We start from the raw sequence: 23,034 nt of genomic DNA on the forward strand, positions 1-23,034 counted from the left end.
TTTATTCCTTATAATTTGGTCCTGCAGTGAATAACAGAAGAAACTGTTAATAAGCCTTGTTTCTAGGTTCAGTGGCTTGAAAACTTTGGCTCACCACGCTTTGGACGTGGGAATAAATTTGACAGAAAGCTTTGCTGGTACAAAACGAATGATTCTGTGGCATTTTAAGCACAATTAAACATTTGTGGGAGTTTGTTTGTTCTCTATTCTTTGGCTGTAAATTTTAGGTCTTTTTTGTATAATGAGAAGTATTCATTTAATAACATATGAATCATCTCACTTTCTCTCTTGCACAGAATAAGCCTTACTTCTTTTTTAGTTTCCATAATGCTGTATAGTTAAGTTAAAAGTAGCTACAAGGCTGGCTTTGCTGCATCACTTTCAGAAATTGATGGGAATCTTACTGTTTATTTTATGATGGAATTCAATTTTCCTTTCAGCTAACTGAACACTAAGTTCACTCAGGTACCATGGTAGTTACTTTCCTCCCCATCTTTTCACAGTGATAAGATCTAAGGAATACCTACTTCATTCTCCTTTAAGTCCTAATGAATTCCTTGTATTTCTTCAGTCTCCCATTGTTCTCCCAAATTATTGTTGTTGTTTTTATTATTACAATCATCATTATGATTTATTGTTATTGCTGTTTTATTACTGGTTTACTTTGCTAATTGTGCTGCGTATGCTGAGTTCTGTGCAGTCACACACACAGTTCTTTCCTAAAGAAGTGTGTTTTATACTTCTCAGGTTATGTTTTCAAGAGCTGTAATCAAATATTTAGATTGTTTTACACTTGCCTGAGCGTGGCGGTGCAGATGGCTGTACAGCTGTTCTGGTGCATCTCTGCTTAGGGACACTGGGAACTCAGACCCCTTCTGGAATGTGGCAGTTGCTCCATGACAATTCTTGCATAGGCAAGCATGAGGCTGTGGTGATGCCTCCTCCTATAGAAATTGTGACATTATAGTCTTGATGAGTGGTCTGTGCAATGTATGGGGAACTGGCTGTCCGATTGTGCCCAGAGGGTGGTGGTAAGTAGCTCCTTTTCCATCTGATTACCTGTCGCCAGTGGTGTCCCCCAAGGATCGATACTAGGCCCTATACCATTTATTATATTCATAAGAGATCTGGAAGATGAAATCAAGCCCTCCCTGACCAAGTCTGCTAACAATACCAAACTGAGTGGGGAAGTGGACACTTAGAAGGGAGACCCACCCCACAGGATGACCTGGATCAGCTGGAAAAATGGGCTAACAAGAACTGTATGAAGCTCAACAGGAATAAGGGTAAGGTCTTACACCTGGGTAAACACAATTCAAGAGTGGAGCAGAGGCTGGGATCTACCCAACTGAGGAGCAACTCTGTGGAAAGGAACCTGGGGGTCCTGGTGGACACAAGCTCAATAGGAGTGACCAGGGTGCTACTGAAGCAAAGAAAGACAAGAGGATGCTGGGCTACATCAACAAGACATCATCAGCACAGATGTCATCATCCCACTCTGCTCACAGTAGAGTTTCAGGCCACAGCTATAATACTGTGTTCAGTTTTGTGCCTACTATACAGAAAAGATGTGGACGGACTGGAGAGGGTCCAGAGAAGGGCCACAGAGATGATCAAAGACTGGGAAGCCTAAGAAAAGGCTGAAAGAGCTGGGTTTGTTCAGCCAGGAGAAAAGAAAGATCAGGAGAGACTTTATCACTGTGTTCCAGTAGTTAAAGGGTGATGACAGAGAAGATGGAGACTCCCTTTTTACAAGGAGTCACATGGAAAAAACAAGAGGAGATGGGCACAAGCTACTCATGGGATGATTCTGACTGGACACAAGAGGAAAATACTTCCCAATGAGAACAATCAGATCTCCTCAGGGAAGTGGTGGATTCACCAACACTGGACACTTTCAAGCTTCACTTGGACTAGGTGCTGGGTCACTTAGTCCAGATCTTGGTTTTCCCAAAGAAGATTGAACGGATGATCCTTGAGGTCTCTTCCAACTTGGTATTCTGTGATTCTATGAATCACCTTTCTCCTCTGTGGTCCTAGTCAGCCAGTGCACCTGGATTTAGTACAGTAGAAGGAAGTACATAAAGGTATAAACAAAAGGATGCATGGAAAAATAAATTACAGAATCACAGAATCCCAAGAGTTGGAAGGGACCTTGAAAGATGATCTAGACCAACCCCCCCACAAGAACAGGATGACCTAGAGTACATCACACAGGAACTTGTCCAGCTGGGCCTTGAATATCTCCAACGTAGGAGACTCCACAACCCCCCTGGGCAACCTGTTCCAGTGCTCTGTCACTCTTACAGTAAAGAAGTTCTTCCTGATGTTAACGTGGAACCTCCTATGCTCCAGTTTACACCCATTGCCCCTTGTCCTGTCACTGGATATCGCTGAAAAAAGCCTAGCTCCATCATCTTGACACCCACCCTTTACAGTTCTTTCTATTCTGATCTCTCAGATGGAGTCATGCACTGTAGTTACATCTGACTGTAAAGAGAATGGGGAAAATTTGCCAGTCAGTACTCTAAAGGCTTTTACTGGATAATATGAATGTAGGTGCAGCCTATTTTCCTATTTGTTTATCTTCAGAATAAATGTGTTTACTTCTTTCTTGATGAGTTTCATCACAGTCTTGAAAGTCAGCTTGCACATCTTATTATCTTGAATGACTCTTAAGTTTTCCAGATTTTTAACCACCACTTTTGATTCTTTGTAGCTTACACTCATCTTTCAGTCAGTTAACGTGGACTACAATGGGAAAGCTAAATCTTATAGAGCTCTAGTGGTAGTTTTTAAAAGCCGCATTGGCTTGGCTTGGCTTCTTAGTTTTGGCCCTTGAATTGTATCACAGCCATGTTATTTTCCATGGCAATCACTGCTGTGTTCTGCTGTATGTCATTGTTTCTACACTGGAAATAATGAGATATTTTATATATATATATGTAATAACAGTGTTGACAAGATTGATCTAAATCATGTTTATGAAATATTTTCAGACCATTAATGATGTCAGAAAACAATTTCCCTTAAAAATACAGAAATAGAAAAACACTTCATCCTGTCATCTGATGATTTAAATGGATTTTAGTATGATGGATAGCAGAAAAATACATTGTTGCTGTCCAAAACACAAAGCAAAAGTACAGAATGGATGTTATGAATCTGATTTATTTTGCCTCTCTTTCATATCCACTGTTATTCTACCTGAAAATCAATATACTTCAAACCTCTTCTTTTAAAATGTACTGTTTTAGAAAGAAACAGCTTTACAAAAACAGGCCAAAGTGATTTTGATGTAAAATTTCCATTGTTTTTTCTAGATTTATCTGTTAATTTCTGGATGCAATTTTGAATATTGAAGCCTCATCAAAGACATAATTTTTAAGTGGGGGAAAATGCAGCTCTTTAAAGTAAAACAACTTCATATTTGGGGGATTTCTTTTATTTTGCTCAGGAATGAGCACTGCTTTCCATATTTGAGTGCTACATATCATATTACACAGTAAATCAGTAGAAAACCTTTGTTGTGTCTGGATGTAAGTAGAAATATCAATGTTCTGTCAGTCCAACTAGTAAAGGCATCTCTTGGTCAAGTATTTAATTACTCCATTACATTTCTATTCTGAAAATCTATAATACTTTCCGTTTTCAGTTGCTTGGGAATAACCCTAGCCTTTAAATTCAATGAAGAAGTTCTTTCTGTGGATGTTTGCTTGAAACACTGCCATTAGCAGAGTGGGAGAGAGGAGCTTGTTGAACTATAATAAGGGCCCATCCTACATTTGTCTGTCCTGCTTCAGATGGACACAGAATAGGAGATGTGTAATGCCTCATGCTTTTTGGATTTGGACTACTACAGCGCATGTACTTTAGCATTTTAATTGAGATCATGGGTGTGCTTGAGAAGCAAATTCCCTACATTTAACAGTCTTTAATGCACATGCATAAATCCCCTGAAAGAGGTATTGTGCTTTGCTTTTGCAAAATCCGTTACTGTTGGGCCACTCTTCCTATCCTTGTAGCTTCTACTGTGGGGAAGGCATTGCTTTATCAGTTATTTTTATCACACTGAGAAAATCATATATGTTTTGGGGGTGTGTGTACATACCCCTCCTCTATGCCCAGGTATACTTCATTTTTAATTTATCCAAGATAATTTGTCCATGAGGTGATATGTGCTGCAGAATGCAGAGCACACATGTTAGAGTTGTTTGAAGCACTTGGAGATTTCAGTCAGTATAGAATTTCATTGCCTGAATTGAACTAGATTGAATGTACTTTGAATTTGGTTTTGTCTTGCTGTCCCTAGCTTTGAATTAGCTTTTACTTTGCTTTTATGTCATTTTTGATGTATTACACCACAGACCCACAGTTAACATTACTGAATTTTGTAGCAGTAAGCTAAAATCAGCAGGGTCTGTGGGTTTGCAAGGATGTTGTGGCAAACATAACCTCTTGAAGTTATGCTTTTATAGTGTAATCCATGGTCTTAAGCCATCAAAACCACTGTCTTTCATAAATATTTCTGTTCAGTTTAGGTTTTATTCTGTTGCATACAATGCTTAATTGGGATATATAATTAAGAAGTTGATAAAGCTTTTCAAGTACACAAAACTATTTTTGCATGGTTATAATTTTATTCTGAATTACTTTGTCATGAAGTTGCAGCTCTGAACTGAACTGGGAAAAGCAGCATAAAAAGTACAAGTGAATAATTACTTATCTATAAACTTCATTTCTTTGTGATTTGAAACAAGGCACTTGTAGGTAGATTTCCTTGTTTTAGGAAGGTGTAGATCTTAACTGAAAGCTGCTGTCAGAAGTGAAAGACTTAGCACAGGTGTCATTCTCTTAATAGTTTTAGTTATAAGAAAGGCAGAAAGAGTTTTCCTGTTCTGTAAGACCTCATTTTGGAGGACTTCAGACATTATTAGTTAGGCAAAATTTAGAGTGCTCTTGTCAAAGATGGGCATATTCCTTTGACCTTGGATAACCTAAGAAGGAAAGAGAAAACTAATTTTGATGGAAAGTGGAAAAGAAAAATATTGTGTTTATATCTTATTGGAAATGGAAGGGCTTAATCTCTCTGATGCTTCAGTCCTTTAAGATGAGATGTATCTGAAATTCATTTTAGGAGAACTCTCCTTTGTAATTTTAAGAGTATTTATTTTTTATGTCTAGAATTGATTGATGCTTTGCTTTGCTTTGCTAGCTACCTTTTAATGTTCAGTCAAGGAAAGGTTGTTATCCTGGAAGTATATAATGCAACGTTAGTAATAACATAGGAAAGAAAAGATTTCTTTCCCTCATAAACTTTTATGCATTGCTCTTAGCATTATCCATTGTGTTTTTTATGGGAGGGGTTTTTCACATTATTTATGTTAAATCCTAGAATAACTGTTCTTACTCTTTTCCTACAGCAATATAATAAAGCTTGCTTTAATAAAAATGCAAAATCAACTATTAAAATTCTTGCATTTCCCCCTATTGTTAGCCAGGGATTAGCTGATCCACGCTGTAAAATTAACACACCTTCAGCACAGTTTCAGGAATATTCATCAGGGACTGTAATGATAGGACAAGGGGTAATGGGTTTAAACTGAAACAGGAGAAGTTGGACTTAAGGAAGAAGTTCTTTAATGTGAGGCTGGTGAGGCGCTGGCACAGGTTGCACAAAGTGGTAAATGCTCCATCCCTGGCAGTGTTCAAGGCCAGGTTGGGTATAGTCTTTGGTGACGTGGTCTAGAGCGAGGTGTCCCTGCCCACAGCAGGGAATTGGAACTGGATGATCTTAAGGTCTTTTCCAACCCTAACTATTCTGTGATACTCTGAAGCAAAGTCCCCCACAGCTGCAAGCTGTGAGTGTTTTGGAAGGTGATTCATTTCTATCCCACATTTCACATAGTAAAAACCCATGCTACTTTTAATGCAGTGATCCAGTGAATCAGCCTCAATGGTAAATGAAGTTTTTAACCAGTGTTTAGATTGCCTATATTTTTCTGTATAGTAGCAAACCCAAATATACCACAGATACTTGTTTTTCTGATCTTAAGAATCCCACCTTTCATAATTTTCTATACAGCACTGGCTTAATTTAAGGGTAATAGGAATTAAAGAAGCCTACATGAAATAAATTTATATACTGTGGAGATTTTTAATAAAAAGAAATGACAACTGAAGTGCTTTTTCTTTTTCTATATCTAACATTAATATATTCAATCATCTGTCAAGAGATTTGTGCCTGTAAATTGTTCTGCATAAAGATGGCAACGGTTTAAAACTTTGTATTCTTTTTAGTCATAAATTATGATGAACATGTGATGGTTTATGTTATCTGGGCAAAAAACTTCACTGGATTTTGGCAAGTGCAATTGTTTCATTCTTTACCCGGTTTAATTGGGCAATAGTGTGGTCATAACAAAACTAACCTTGTATGATGTCCAAATTCAAGACTTAGACTTTGCAAAGGCTACAGAAAGGTGAGCATAGCACATTGGTTTATCTTGAAACTACTGAGCTATAATAGCTTTTCAAACAACGTGTAGAGTGCAAGGTTGATTAATCGCTTTGATTTCACCATCAACTTTCTCTTTAGTAGAAGCAGAAGAACCTGTTATCTTAATATTGCTCTGTTACTCTGTAAATTGGAAAAGTTTCCAACTGTCCATATGACATCTTGCTATTCCCCCAGAGGACAAATGTAATTTGAAGCTGGTGTTTCCAATACTGTTTCATTTCTTTTCATAGGCATTGTGTATTACTTTGAGGTTTGTTTGCAAAATAAGTCAGAGAAGTGCTCCATTTTCTTTTGCCAGGCATTTGATTTTCATGTAGAAGGAGACAAATATATTCTAGTTTATGAAACATTTTCTCATATATCTTGACATTGTTGAAAGATGTCCATCTTTCTTTCAAAATAGGGACCAATCTCCAGGAGCCATTCTCATGACTTAAGGAGCCTGATCTCATCAGTGACACAGGTTGGTCTTTAGTCAGGACTGGACACCGCCATTCCAATTACATGTCTCAATTAACTTTATTTCTATATGCAGACCTATTAGAGGAAAACAAATTATATTTGATTTTTACCCAATTCTTGAATTTCACATCTTTTTTTTATTTTTGGCTGTACCTAAACTCTAGTTAATTTCTATTTTGTAGGCATTCCCCTGTTTTATTCAAGTTAAAGCTTTAACGTTTTTTAGTTTGCTGTCATATACACTTTGAACACAGTTTCTTATTTCCAATTCTCTTTTTAGACATTGTTCTTTCCCTGCCAGTTCTTAGTGAAGAACAACTCAAAAAGATTATGAGCCTGTCACATTTTTAATCTTTCTGCTTTGGTGGAAATACAAACATAAGCCTGCAAAGCTAAACCATTTTTTTCTCAGTTTCACCTTGCATTGTGTTGTAGTCTGTGATAGCAAAACCCAGGATATTTGCAATACCTATAATATGATTATTACAAGATGTTAAGGGGTTGGTGAATTTGGTAGCCTGATAGAAGTAAGGCTGATGCAACTCCATGCTGCAATGTCCAGCCAGTAGCTGCTCCTATATTCCCAGTAAGCATATACATGAACAGGACAGATATACAAGTATACACATGGCTGAACAGAACAGCACAGACACAGCCAGCACTCATACAAACAAAAGTACCATCAGTAGTCTCATCATGTCCCCCTCACTCATCTATATATATACATACATATGTATAGTGTGAAAATTGCCAGTAGCTGAATTTAGACAGTCAGCTTGGTAAAGCTGGCCCTGTATCCTTGTTGTCCCAAATGTTGGCACTTGAGTGTGCATGTCCTTTAGCTGCAGCCCTTCTCCAGACCCCTATGCACTTATCAACAATGGCTCCTGTGACAAGCCTGGGAGCAGCCAGGCAGGGTGTTTTTTGGGCTCCTTCACCTGCCATTGACTCTTTCTGTCCTTTTCTGGGGGTGCAGATGAGCTTTTGCTACATACCCTAATCCAGACTCCAAAACCAGGATGAGGCAGAAAAAAGCTTAATCCTGAAAATTAACACTTCTGTGGAGTGAGCATATACAGTGAAGTAAAGCCCAAGAGTGTCTATTTAGTACATATTAGAGAATTTGGTGTCCAGAACATATACACAAATCCAGCTATGATGATCATTGACCACAAAGTTTATTGTATATTGTTGAAGTAAGAACCAGAATATTTTCCACATCTCTCCTGCTAAATAGTTTACAGTTTAGATGTTGGAACCATGGGTTCGATTATGTCAGGATACCTATGGAGGACATACTAAAGAGACTTCTTATAGTTAGTAAATTATGCTCTACTTTTGAAAGTTAATGCAATACCTGACATTTTAAAGTAGTATTGCATAACATTAAACACTTTCAAACGATTTCTGTATTGCAGTTGTGCATTTTAGTGTATTAAAAATATGCTTACAATATTTTTCCTGCCATAGGTTTTCTCCCAACACTACTTTCTTCATCTGTGGGTGCTTATTGTGCAGTGCAAGCTTTTTGTGCATGCTCTGAAGAGCATAATGCATCAGCACTTTTCTTCAGCTTTCTTTTGCCTTTTTCCTTAGTGCTTCAGTGAAGCAGCTCTGCTGTTACATGCAGTCGTTAACAGATAAATTTAAAAGCACATAGCTCTTTTTCTGAATACTAAGGCAATGAATAAAAGTTATTTCAAAGGTAACATTCAGGTTCACCTTTCAAAATCACATCTTTGTATCAGAAATGAAACTGAAGGTGGGTGAAAGTGATTTTTGTCTCCTTAAATCAAAGCTGAATATTTTTTTAATTAAAAAAAAAAGAAATTTCTCTCAAACTGATGCAAAAACCAGTTTTTCCTACCAAGAAAGCCGAGTACGTTTGGGGCAGCTTGCTAAATTTTGGCTAGGCTCAGACGGTGGCTGGTAATGATCAATGGTGCAGTATTAGCTGCTTTTCAGGGTGTGTGCTGTTAATCCCTGTGAACAGCTACATCAATTTTCTTTCCCCGAGCTTGTGAGGAGGAGCAGAAACCATTTTGATTTTGTTTTAGCCATTCAGATTGTCTTTCTTTTTTTGTCCTGCAGCAAAATTAATTAGGCATGAGGGAGCTGTTCTGCAATGCTTTTAGTTGTAGAGTGCAGAGAACTGTGGCTCCCTGCCCATACATACACTAAGGAGTCTTCCAAGATTTTAAGAGAAATAGAGAACCTTTCTGCTGCAGTAAAAGTACTTGCGATGCAAGTGATTCATTCGTGGAAAGTTTTTCCTGTGCAATACATGAACATTGGTCTATAAGTTTACTTATACCTTATTATGTGAATATTCCTTGTTACTCATTTTCATCATTCGTGCAAGTATTTTCTTTACCTTTTCAGGTCTGCTCCTCCTGCAGGTGTAAGTACATCCACAGATGAATAAATGTAATGTTAGTTACACTAGTAGAAGCCCAGTGACACTGATAGGGTTGCACCAGTGTTATTGAAAGTACAGTTTAGCCTTCAGTACTTGTGCTAGTTAACCCACAAAAAGAAAAGATCCTAAAAGAATTCATTGACTGTGTTTTTTTCAAAGGCAGTGTGGTCAGAGAGCAGTGAATAGAGTATTAACCATCAAAGATAAACAAAGCTACTGGGAGATAATTTTAGGCACAAAAATATGACACAGTACATTGTCATTTGACAAACTGCAAGAGAATAGATTGTCTTGGTTGTATAGTTATTGAGGAAAAGGGGAATGCTTGTTATGTATGTTATATATTTCATTATACGATTGCAACATGAGCATATCACAAAGAATGAAGTAAATTATTTCTATTATTTGCTTCCCTAAAATGTTGCCAGTTAGTATGTTACTGATTTTTCCATAGAACTGAGAGAAAAATTTATCTTAAGTGTTTAAATGAGTCAAACAACCCAGTTATAATGTCTGCCTTTTAAGCACTCTAACTACAGTTATCAACCTTTTAAATAAAATTATGCAAATTACAGTATTAAACATTATGAAAATAACCTTGTAAGTGCCAAGTTACAAGTACTTTACAATCTTTGTTGATGAAATAAGGTCAATCAAGCAACAGCAGTTTTCCATTTTTATGTATCTTGTGCACTGAATGAAATATTGCCCAGGAAAATAATTTCCAGAAATGGATGAACTGTTCAAACTGCTGAAAAGTTTGATGGATTTTCCCCTACAACTGAAATGGACCAGAGATATAGGAACCTGACAAATGGAGTGTTTATGATAACTCATATGTTAGGGTGTCAGCAGTGGCAGAAGAACAGAAGAAAATGAAAGGCAGAGTGACTGCAAACTTCTGCAGCTGTATAGTAAATGACCTGAATTGCACAAGAAAGAATGTAATTTAGTGGGAAAAAAAATGACAGTTCCTAGTTTTCTGGAATGCACTGTTTCAGATTCCTGCACTGATCTATCTTATAGATTTAAGATACAGGAATATAATGAATTTTACATTTTACAGATTTATTTTTTAAGGATTCAAATCCTAAACGTCAAAATGTCTCTATTTAATCAGTGGGCAGACAGGTACTTTGAGTGGCAATTCAAACAGAAGACTAAGGCACACAGCATAAATCAGCCCCTTCTGATGCCTAAAAAAAGAAAAGCCTTGACAACTCCTTAATTTAGATTCCTACCTGTTAGAAAGCTAATATGGTGGCATATAAATTTCTGTTAGTGTAAGATAGAAAGCTGTAAGCACAGAAGCTGAATCTTGCATTCTTCTTTTGTTGATACTAATTTTGTACATCTTGGAGGTGCTAGCCTAAACAGAATTCATGCATTGATGTCATTTCATTTCCACTCACTATGAGCCTCATTTAAAATCATGATCTCTGCTTTAATTTGCACAATGGATTATGCTTATGAAAGTGGGAGTTTTGTGGTGGGTCTGAATTAAATATATCGCTTGCAAACAGATAGGCACTTTTTTATGTGGTGTATATGGGAGATCATGTTAAAAGTTTAGCTAGAAAAGATGACAAGCTGGAAAGATAATAAATAATCCTTCAGATGAAGTGAGTTTATACAAAGTCCTAAATTCAGTAGGTATGTGTGTGCATCTCATTGTGAGAGAAAAAGAACAGATTTGGAGGTAAGAAGAAGGAAGAAACAAAAAACATGAAAAAAATGGAAATCAGAAATCAGTGGAGGATGAGATGAAGACATAAAAAGTTGTGTTTAGAGGTAGGGGATGGTGATTCACAATAGATACAGAAAACATTATTTTGTTCTGAGCAAGATTTGAGATATGAGGTGAAGTAATGTAAGGTAAAATTAGGGATCTGAGAGTCAGCCAGAGAACAGTGATAATAGTTACTTGATAAATCATAGAATCATAGAATAGTTAGGATTGGAAAGGACCTCAAGATCATCTACTTCCAACACCCCTGCCATGGGCAGGGACACCTCACACTAAACCATATCACCCAAGGCTTCATCCAACCTGGTCTTGAACACTGCCAGGGATGGAGCATTCACGACTTCCCTGGGCAACCCATTCTAGTACCTCACCACCCTAACAGTAAAGAATTTCTTCCTTACATCCAGTCTAAACCTCTGCTGTTTAAGTTTCAACCCATTACCCCTTGTCCTATCACTACAGTCCCTAATGAATAGTCCCTCCCCATCATCCCTGTAGGCCCCCTTCAGATACTGGAAGGCTGCTATGAGGTCTCCACGCAGCCTTCTCTTCTCCAGGCTGAACAGCTCCAACTTTCTCAGCCTGTCTTCATACAGGAGGTGCTCCAGTCCCCTGATCATCCTCGTGGCCTCCTCTGGACTTGTTCCAACAGTTCCATGTCCTTTTTATGTTGAGGACGCCAGAACTGCACACAATGCTCCAAGTGAGGTCTCACAAGAGCAGAGTAGAGGGGCAGGATCACCTCCTTTGACCTGCTGGTCACGCTCCTCTTGATGCAGCCCAGAATACGGTTGCTTTCTGGGCTGTGAGTGCACACTGCTGGCTCATGTTCATTTTCTCACTGACCAACACCCCCAAGTCCTTCTCTGCAGGACTACCATGAATTTCCTTTTTGCCCAACCTGTAGCTGTGCCTGGGATTGCTCAGACCCAGGTGTAGGACCTTGCACTTGTCATGGTTAAACTTCATGAGGTTGGCATCAGCCCACCTCACAAGTGTGTCAAGGTCCCTCCGGATGTCATTCCTTCCCTCTAGCATAGAATGAAAGCAAGAAAATCCAGAAAGGAGAGAAAAACAGTGAGGGAGAAAAAAAGAGAGTAAAGGATAAATATGGTGCACAAACAATGAAGAAGCCTGACTAAAAATTAAGACCTGGAAAAGGATACAGGAGACATCTAAGAAGAAAAGAATGATCAAAAGAAGTACTTTTGAGCAGGATACAAGCTGATTGTGAATGTGCAGCAGATCTTTATAGGTATTGACCAAGAGCTGGATGTGGCTTCTGGGAGCTCTTCTAATTGTGTGTTGAGGGTGATAGTTTCCCTAAAAGGCATATAATGGCTGGTGGTTGAGCGTTCTGTAGGTATCTGTGCAAGGATTCACAAATCAATTGCACAAATCCTGTGTAAGACCTATTCCTGATTAAATGTAAATTTCCTTTGAAACCGGATGGTCTTTCACTTTGCATTCTTCATATCAGAACAGTCATATAGTGATGAGAAAGTTTTAGGTTATGGTAACTTTTCATTCAAAGAACTTAATATATTGTCCTAGTTTCCGAAAGGCAATATGGATGACAATGAGTGTGAGTAAAAATAGATGTGGCATATCTTAAATAAAAAGGTCACAAAAGGCACTCAAATAAATAAGGAAGATTAGCATGAAAAAAAATTTCTGTCAGCCTCTTTAGGAGAGTTTGAAAACACAAAATCATCATATTTGAAATCAGAACTATAGGAAAATGCTTTCTGTATGATTGTATGCATTTAGAAAGGAAACTTTTAATGCTCTAGGAAAACAGTATCAAAAAGACAGGTTTCCTTTGATGATAATGAAGAAATAACCTTAATCTGGAGTTGGCAAAGGGCTCAATAAAGATCCGTCTTTGGTCCTGCTGATAAAGAAATTATGAAGGGCTATTTAAACCTTATCTTCATCAAACTACCAAAATGGCCTTGATGTTTCTGAAATGTAAAATGGACCAGCTTAATTATGCAGCCAATTGGAAAGTTCTACAGGACAAATACATCCTAAGGTTCCTTGTAAAACAAGAATTTGGCAATCTTGTATACTGGTGAGGTTTGGGTGGTTAAGCAGCTGGTGAAACCATACAACCAAAAGAATACAATTTGCCTGTGGAGTGAAAATCAGTGGCGGGATAGCTATCTTCCTATGCATACAATAATAAAAGTAGAAGAAGCAGTTTTCTTTCTTAAAGGCAGATGAAACAATATCCAATTCACTATAATTTAAAATGGATTTTGTTTGTAATAAAAGTCTACAGATGTTGTAATTTTCAGGCAAAACATTCTCTTCTCAAAAATAAGACTAAGCATAGCAAACAGCTCTAATAACAAATTTTGTTGGAAAGAACAGGTGTAATGGTTTCAAAATATTACAGTTGTTTTGATACTATTGTCACTATTGTAATATAGTTCTTATCATTAAAATTCATATGATGCCATCTTTATCTTATTGAGTGGGTGGATGCAGTTGTAGATGTGAAGTACAGCAAGAAAGAATTAGGCAGTGCTTACTTGTTTGAGTGTAAACAGGACTGTCAAATCAAATAACTGTAGAAGTATAAAAGATATCATGTCATTATTATGAGAAAAAAAAATATCTATAAATATCTTAACAAAGTGACAGAGTATGTGAAAATGCAGAACTCAACAGGGTATTTTTCTCCAGGATTTTAGGAATCTATCACAATCTGTAGAACTGATTTTCATTAAGGGACTGCTTCAGCTGCTTATGCTATTCTTAAACTGCACTGAGAGAAACTTCCTAAAAGTCAAATTCTTTGCAGAAAGCAGCAAACAGTTCTGAGTCTGTCAGGTCCTTATTTTGCTGTTCTCTGTGCTGGGCTTTATTTCAGGTTCTTCACAAAACTATATAAAAATCTCTGTTCCTGTTCCTTCTTTCTCATTCTCCTGAAAGTGTCATCTGAAGATAGCTAGCACTTTCATCTCAGAAAGATAAGTGAACTCTAGTGGTAGAAGTGATTCGAGCTTCACCAGGATATTTCTCTTGAATGCTGGAATCCAGATAGTTAGTATACATTACATCTCTTTCTTAAAGACATTTTGTTGTCAAAAGTTTGGGAGAGTGCTCCAGTACAGCAGGTACAGCTGTAAATAAAAGGCATCTGTTACCCCACCTTTGCAAGTAGTTGCTTTAAATATTGGGACTTACTTGAATTTGGTGACTCATTCTACAGAGGCTGTAAGTTCATCAGACTCTGGATAATAAACATATGTCAGGTCAAGAGACGGAAAAGCCCTCTTGCACCTGGAGTGTATGTTGGTGATGCTGTTCCTGAACAGGGCAACAAAGGCCCTCAAAGTTATCTAAAGGTTTCATGCAGACCTGTTCCCCATGTGGCACTTATGTATATTGTCTTGGTCAACATCTTTTCTGTTCTGCTGGAAATAAAACATGTTCCTGGAGGAGACAAATTTTGCTTACAGACTTACAGATCACATCATTCCATGGACCTCTTCTTGTGCACTTCTTACCCACTTCTGCCAGAGTCCTCTGGGCCTGTCACTGTCACAGGTGGCATTGAGCACTCTTTCTCCAGAGTGGCGATATTAGTGTCCCAAGTCACAGAGGGAAGCCAACAGCAAAGGATCTTGGCTTGAGCTTTTGGAGAAGGGGGAGACTAACTGGGCTTGTGGGAGGAGGTGCTGGATATACGGTGCATGTGCTGCCAGTTACAGGTGCAGACAAGCCCCAGAAAGCAATCAGAAAAGCTGCTAAATCAACGTTCTGACCTTTCACTGGTGTATAACGATGAAAGACATGATATCCCTTAAGCAAGAACTTTGTTATCAGCCTATAGGTAGGGATAATACAGAGAAAACAGATTTAAGGCAAGGGCTCACCAAACTTTACACATAATTTTTAGACTCTATTTGTACAGAAAGTGAAAGGAAAACTCAGGGGCACAATTCATCTAACCTACCTGAGATTGCTAGTGTAGGATGAAGTGAGTTAAGACCTAGAAGTGCCTGTTTCTTCTCACTGAGTATAAAGAGAGCTACCTCTCATTTCAGGGTTATAAATATAAAATTTTGGTAGGATTAAAGACATTTGTTGTGTCAACCTTTTGCTCCTGAAAGATGGGATGGAATATTCCCAAACTGACTTGGAAAAGCTGGCAATTTCTTTGACTGTGGAGAAGAGAAAACCATATGAAAAGATCTGGAATTTTTCATAGTCACCTAGGCTCATGCAGTGCATAGTAGATTTTTCTGTGTTCTTGCTGCAATCTGATAGAAAAGCAGAATTCAGAAAGCTCATAGAAATGCAAGAAATGGAAGTTTTGCTGTCAGATAACTTATTTAGGTGCTTTGTCAGGCCAGAGACTGTCAAGTTAAAATAGACAAAAACAGAGGGTAAGTCCATATGCTGCTAAATGAGAGGACCGAGAAGCCAGTTCCGGCACTGGAGCCATGGTTCTCCTCATGCTTAACTGTTGGCTACTCCTGGGCTATTTGCTTCCAGCAGATTCCAGACAGAAACAGCCTTAAGCACTGAGACTTGGCTGAAAATTGACTCTTTTAGCAGTGTAGCTGCAGCCAAAGAGTCTAAATATGAAATAAAATGGTGCTAGCAATGAATGGTACTGCATACCATACTGCATCATTACACCTGCCTCAGGTAGGTGCAACATCTTATTAGATCATTTACGAAATAACTGCATTGGTCTTCTGAGCTACCAGCAAGAAAAACAGCACAATGAATGCATATGTAGATAGATATGCTTAAATAAAAGGAGCTGGAACAAGATCATACTTTTAATTCATATCAACCCTGCTGCTATGGAACCTGGTAATAGATCTCTGCTGCGATTAATGGTGATTTGAACTGAAGACCTTTTTGAAATCGTGACTATGGATGATAAAAGAAACTCCTCAGATGACGATAATCAAGATATAGTTTGTGTGCAAATACAAATTGAGTATTTAGCTTGTGTTTTCCCCTTTCATCTTTATACGGAGGTTGCTCACTTTTCATGTCCTGCTTTTTCCTATTTTGCTGCACTAACAAGTTTTTAATGCAAAGGAAAAGTGATTATAAGCAGTGAAGCAAAGACAGCTTTATAGAGCAAGACTGAGGAATTGAAGACATAGATCAGAGCTGTCCACCAGCCTAAGATGAAAGAGAAGTTCATGAAAACAGAGACATATAGATAGCTTTGATTTCATTATCATTAGACAAGAAAGGACGAGAAATGGACGAGCTATGAAGCTATTCATACCTAGTAAGTTGCCTGTATTAATAGAAGAGTCCATGCAGAAAGCATTAAAGTGAAAACATAAACCATGAAAATATCCTATAAAATATCCTATAGTAAAATATTTGTTCATATCTGGGTTTAGTGTAGTGTGATTACCAGATTGTAATAATGTAAAAAACCCCAGGTATTATGTATGTATTAAGTATTTTATTCCTTGATGCTGTAGTTCTGTTTCATTGTTAAGCATGAGTTATTTCTTTGGACTATTCTCCTTCTTCCTCTTTCCTTTTGAACACAGATTCTAGGGATTGTATTTCTCTTACTGTTTTTGTGGTTTATCAGAGCTTGAATTGCAGACAAATTAAATAGTTGGCAACATTCATAGGAAGCTTTTGTTTGGTAGATATATGTACCTAGTTATAATATTCAAATATTCTCAAGCAAAGCAGGTAATTACACTTGAAAGATGCTTGACTAGATAAAGAATGATTTGTGTACTGTGTTTTCTGATTTCAGTTAGAAAGCTAATACAAGAAGTTAGTGGCTGGGAGTGGGGAGTAGTAATAAACATTCTTGTCCTGAGAAATAATAGATTTGTCTCTCCAAGTTTTGGTCAATCCTAAGGCATCAGTTTTGCTCTTACAATTCTTAATTTTTTTTCATTAAGTATAAATTAAATAAAACAATAAAGCAGAACTGTTTTCCAGGAAACATCCTATCATCACAAAAACTGAACTGTCATGATTCATAAGCAATAGCTATTATTTTCAATTAATCAATATTTTCTTGCCAAATCAAAAAGAATTGCTGCTTAGCTGCAGCTGAGGGATGTTGGAGTCTTCTTAGGTTTTAATAATAGAAGTGTTTTCATTACTCTGCAGTTTCCTGACAATACAGTCAGCTTTTGCAGCTTTTTCAGATGCAGTATTCTGAGAAACATGGAAACGAAGGAAGGGATGTTAAGTGAATTGCCTAGAGGGACAGAAAAAAACTATGCCAGACTGGAACAAGGTTTCTTGGAACAATACTGCTTAAATCAGTGTCATGTCTTGAGCTGATAGATTTCTTGTCCAGTGCAATCCATTTTGGTGCTCTACATTTTGTAGTTTAATTTATTTTGACACTGAAACTCAGCGTAAGAATTACATTAACATTCTGTGCCTTTTTGCCATTCAGCTGTCTATTGCAAAGGTCCTCTGTCATGTTCTTGCCCTAGGTTAATATAGTAAACAAGATGCATTTCAGTGTATGTATCAGTGAGTGATTTTTCCGTAAGTACTATGAATTTCCTGTTTGGTTTTGTAGTACAAGGTAAATTGGAGCTCATAAGGCAATGAATAATTAAACTTTCTTCCATTTTTGGGAACAATTTTTAGAAACAAGTCTATTTTTGACATGAAACTATTACCTTGGAGACTATTTTGTACCAAGTCCACACACTTTATCAAATATCAGTCAAATCATATGAGTGACTTGCTATTTCACACACACTGAACTGCTACTGTTTTCAAGTTCATAGGTTTGATTACATGCCATTCAAGACAAAGAAGAGCTAAATAGGCTATAATTTAGATAGCCTCACCTACATTGTTGATCATGTAAACTGATCATACTGGAAAATCTGTACAATATCCCTACCAATTACTTTCCATATGTACTTAAGGAATTTTTTGTTTTGTTTTTCTGTAGGTCAATGGAACAGAAATTGAATATGAATTTGAAGAAATTACTTTGGAGAGGGTAAGTGTAAGTTTTTCTTCTCTTATAGGAAAAAAATAATCTATAATAAAAAACAATGCAATTACTTATGAAATTAAAAATGGCTAAGAATAAAATTATTTGCATTTTAATTAAAGATGTTTGCTCTTTATTCTAAACAATAAAAATGTGAGTGGTACAGCAGGATACACATTTCATGTTTTTAAGAAGTTTCAGATGTAGCTACTTGCAGACCAGTATCCAGGCTCTTTTTCTCCATAACTATATCAGTGCTTAACTAGGCGTTTGATTATTGGGAAGAGCCCATGTGGCTTAGCTTGTGACATGGAATTGTGATGTCTTTTCTCTTTTAACCTCCTTGATTTCCTTGCATGTGTGCATAATGGAAAACATTAGAACAAAAATTGCAAAAGCTTTTTTTGTTGTCTATAGGCCATATCTATGTGTAACAGATGTGTTTATGGATGTCTGAATTACGTGAACTGTAATCAGAGCTGGCAGTAAAGACTTTGGTGGCAGCTTGGTTTAAAAGTGTCACAAAAAGAAAAAGAAATAGTTAAACTTTGTGCTGCATCCCGTCTTCCTGGATTTGGTGGGTTTTCCTTGGCTTTTGGTTATGTGATTTTCCTTAGACTGCAGACTTTCTTTCTCTCAAGATCAAACCCAGATGGCCATATAATGTGTAAAAAAGAATGTCTAAGCTTTGTCATGCATCATAGTGCTTACAGAGATTTCCAATGGATGCAAGATTGTCATTGCTGAATTCCTTCAATATTCTACCAACATTTTGCTAATATGAAGTTTTGCCATCCTGAAGCAAACACAGTTAAGCTTCTTTCTACATAAATGTTTGAATGCAAGGCTGGATTTACCAAGATGTGACTGATGCCATATGAACAAATGCCTGTAAGGTAGTAAAATACCATTAAATTAGATACTTAGATTATACAATTCATTGCACTTTTTCTCCATGTTATATTTTTAATTGTCCAAGATAATGAATTCCATAGCCATTCAACTTAAAGGGATAAAAGCTTATGTTCTCACTGATTTTCTCTCTCAGACAGATTATGAAACAGCAGTATATCTTTTTACCATAGCTATTCTCGTAACAGATAACATGTAAGGTTATAGGCACTTTTTATCTACTGTCTCTCAGTTTACTTGTGCATCAGTAGTTATTCATTGGACTAGAGTTTCCAAAGGTCACTGAACAGAACAGAATGCCTCCTGGGTGATATTTTGAAAACCACTTTATTTTTAACAGATGTGTAAGTTATCAGTGTACATACTGAACAATGAATGTGATTTTCATCTCCTGTACCTGTCTGATGCAGATAATTAGTTATTCACAACATAATACAGCACAATATCAGTTAAAAGACTGAACAACAATGGCAAAAAATGGAGGATATTTCAGTTGTTTTCTGGATGCTGCTGAATCTATGGTTTCTGATTGTTACTGCTTGAAATGTTCTGTCACATGTATCAGTGTTTTGTCTCAAAGGCAGGGGACTGTGTCTGCTGGGTTTTGTGTGAGATATAAAACACAAGTGATTGCCTTTAAATAGCTGTCATTTATATTAGACTAAAAGCATTTTCAGAAGAAAGGCATTCTCCATGTTGATTACCCATTTTCTTCCACAAAACTGCTTTTAGGAATTAGATGGAAAAATCATCTCTCTGTACTTAATGGCAAAGCTGCAAAATGTATTAAGGTTCCTGCTGCTGAGAGATAAAATGTAGTTTGCCCATATCAAACAGTTTGTAGTAAACTTTCCATTTTAGTCCAGTTATCCAAGTTACAGATTTCTCCATCCCAAAGCCATCAGATATTTTCTTCATGGCATTTATCCACATTTTTTAAAAGTCAGTATAATTTAAAGGATTTTATAATGTAAAAGATAAATTGGTTGAAGATGTATTAGGGCTTTTGCACTCTTTCCTGCTTTTTTTTTATATAGCAGAATGAAAGGGAAGGTGGTAAAGGATTGATTACTTCAGTTTATATAGACTTGGCAAGAACACCATAAATTTAATTGTAGGAGGTCACTTTCATCAGTGGGTGACATGAATCTGTGGATATATTCCTGAGGAATTACTGCCTTTGGTATGAACTTGGCCTCAGGATGAAAAGGTGGTTCCATCCCTTGGGGTAACATAGGACAGCTGTGTGCATGTTGGCAGAATGTGTCCCACGTGGAGCTCAAGAATAGATCAGCAGGGTCTCAGAAATGCCCAAAGGAAACTCTGCTAAGGGATTGGTGGGATGGACAGTGCAGAGCTTGCTGAGCATCACCGAGCTACCCGAGACCCAGCTGGCATACCAAGAAATTACTGCAAGGATACAGTCAGCTAGTGTAGAAAGCTTGATTTTTGCTCTTTGACGTAATGTTGTTCAGTTGTTTCAATTTAAAACGTTGTGTCCTAGTTTACAGTTTAACAAGACTTGGGGATTTGAGCTTAAAAGGCTTCAGTAAGAGCTCACAAAAATGAGGAATTTGAGACAGATCCACCTTAATGCTGTGATTAGTGCTGTTCCAGGAGGTAAGGAAGTTTTAAGTAGCCCCTCTGCCAGCTTCCTCCTTAGGGGCATGCTTTTATCCTTTCACTTTCTTCAGCTGTGCCAGCCACTTATCAGGTGCCATCACCAAACCCTGATCCCCACAAGGATCACCCTTAAATAAATGCTCCTCATTTAGAGGTCTCAAAAGAACCTACTTGAGTAACACATTTAAGGAAAATCAGAAGAATTCTCTTCTCAAAATAATAATAAAAAACCCCAGTTTTAATTCCTTCAGCTACCTCAGAGAATGTGTGAGTTTCTCTACCTTACAGGCACAAAATGCAGATCCAGGTGTAGACAAGACTTAGTGATTTCTAATAAACTACAATGCCCAAATGCACACTTAGAAAAAAATCCTAAAAATAAGCCTTTATCTTGCTCCAGCTTGAATATTAAAGACACCATGAAAAGGAAATTCTACATAAAATGACTCATATTAGTGCAGTGATGTTAGTCTTCCGGTACTGCAGGACTGAAAGTATATCCAGTGCTACCAAGACTGATAGGAGCTTTTATACATCAGTGGTCAGTGTAAGAGGAAACTGAATAGAGTCTGTGACAAAGCCTAGCCTAAGTTCTCTAAGCTGGAGAAAAGTTCAAATTGACTGACTCCTTGGCTTGGAGGAGGAGTATGATAAAGAGAGGATTTTAACAGAAGTTGATGGAATATCAGCCAACATCAGTAGTTACCTTGAAGAAGAATAAAGACAGACAATGGGTCACTTAACGATTTGTGTCCTATTCATGCCAAGTTCAACACCTGAGTTCAGTTCCCAGTCCTCTTTTGGTCATCTAATCTTGTCTATTCTTCAGATGTTAGAGAAAAAGAGGTCATTATGATTAGTAAAGCTGTTTTCGCAGAATCTTTGGTGCTTCAGCACAGATTTTCATTACCTGTATAAAACCATATTATTTTTTTGTGGAATAGGCTGTGTAGAAAGATTAAATTCTATCAACACTGGAATTAAAGACATCTAGATCTCAATGCATTGTCATCATGAGATTGACCTTGATATCTGAACAGGTCAACCTCTGACTGAGAATTTTTCCAAGGCTGAGACATGCACAAAGTGTCTCTTTTCCTCTTATACTCCTGTGGATTGTCTGGCCTATGATAACAATTCAGGTTACACTGCAGAATGTCCCTGTTTTAAATGAACCACATAATTTTACAAAGTTTTTAGGAACTTGCTTTCCTTCCTCCTCAGTTTTTTCAGATTTGGTTGCAACTGGCTATTGGGCATGCTACAGTTGAAAGAGAGATAGGAATGAATGCTCACATGGCATAATGATTTCTTTAGAAAATCGGGTTAAAGATACTCCACAAGAGTAAATCGTGCTTGATAATGATTTATCATCTGGGAGTCTGCTGTGACAACTCTGATACATTTTACTCTCCATCCACCACATGCTCTGTTGAGTGAAGAGAGAGATCTACTCCCTCCCTCTTCTTTTCTTTGATTTGATATTTCAGTGACAGCGAGTACCATGAGATTTTATTTTTCTAGTTTAAGATTATTATTCTCTAATTGTTGGGTTTCCACATTTCCACTGCATTCCAGGGTCTATTCAAACCTCAACGAGGAAGGCTGGAACTGTAGTCAGAAGTAAACTTATAGCATAGAATTTGAAAATCCTGAGGAATCAATGGAAAAAACAATCCTTGTGCATTTTAGTAGAGTAAGGAATTTATTTCAGGCCTGGGCTTTTATTTTCTTTGGTACCTTGTAGACCTAAGAGTTATTACTACTGTAATAGGAACTATTAATTATGCTGTTTTCATCAATAATTTCTTTTGTGAAAATGCAGAAGTTTGCAAAAATATAATGAGGTGCCTTCTACTGAATACTGAAGAGTAGTGGGAATTGGATTGCATTCAATGACAAAAGGATTTTAATTCAGATCAATGCAATATTTTTTTATATCTGTATCTTGTTTGACCAGAGACCATAGAATCATAGAAGCAAAGAGTCATAGAATAATTTGGGTTGGAAGTGACCATTAAAGTACACCTAGAGCAAACCCCTTTTAATAAGCAGCAATGTCTTCAAGGTTTCTCAAAGCCCCTTCCAACTTGACCTTGAATTCTTCCAGGGATGGGTACCTACCACCTCTCTGAGCAACCTGGGGCAGTGTTTCTATACCCGCATTAGAAAAACTTGGGGTTTTGTATCCAGTCTGAATCTACCCTCTTTTAGTTTAAAATCATTACCCCTTCTCCTACTGCAGCAGGCCTTGCTAAACAGTCTCTCTCCATCTTTCTTGTAGGCCCCCATTAAAGTACTGAAAGGCCACAATAAGGTCTCATTTTAAGCAACCTTCTCTGTTCCAGGCTGAACCAGCACAGCTCTCTCAG

The 23,034-nt window shown here is 37.3% G+C and overlaps 1 protein-coding gene across 1 annotated transcript in view; it reads left to right on the forward strand.

The window, feature by feature from the left end:
* The window catches only part of LOC101881240 (disks large homolog 2), a 423,431-nt gene that overhangs the window by 35,657 nt on the left and 364,740 nt on the right, over window positions 1-23,034 (forward strand). Inside the window, 1 exon segment of the mRNA XM_034072915.1 lies at window positions 18,083-18,133. Coding sequence (XP_033928806.1) covers window positions 18,083-18,133 — 51 coding nt within the window.

Source organism: Melopsittacus undulatus, chromosome 2 (genome assembly GCF_012275295.1).
Source record: "Melopsittacus undulatus isolate bMelUnd1 chromosome 2, bMelUnd1.mat.Z, whole genome shotgun sequence".
NCBI lineage: Eukaryota > Metazoa > Chordata > Aves > Psittaciformes > Psittaculidae > Melopsittacus > Melopsittacus undulatus.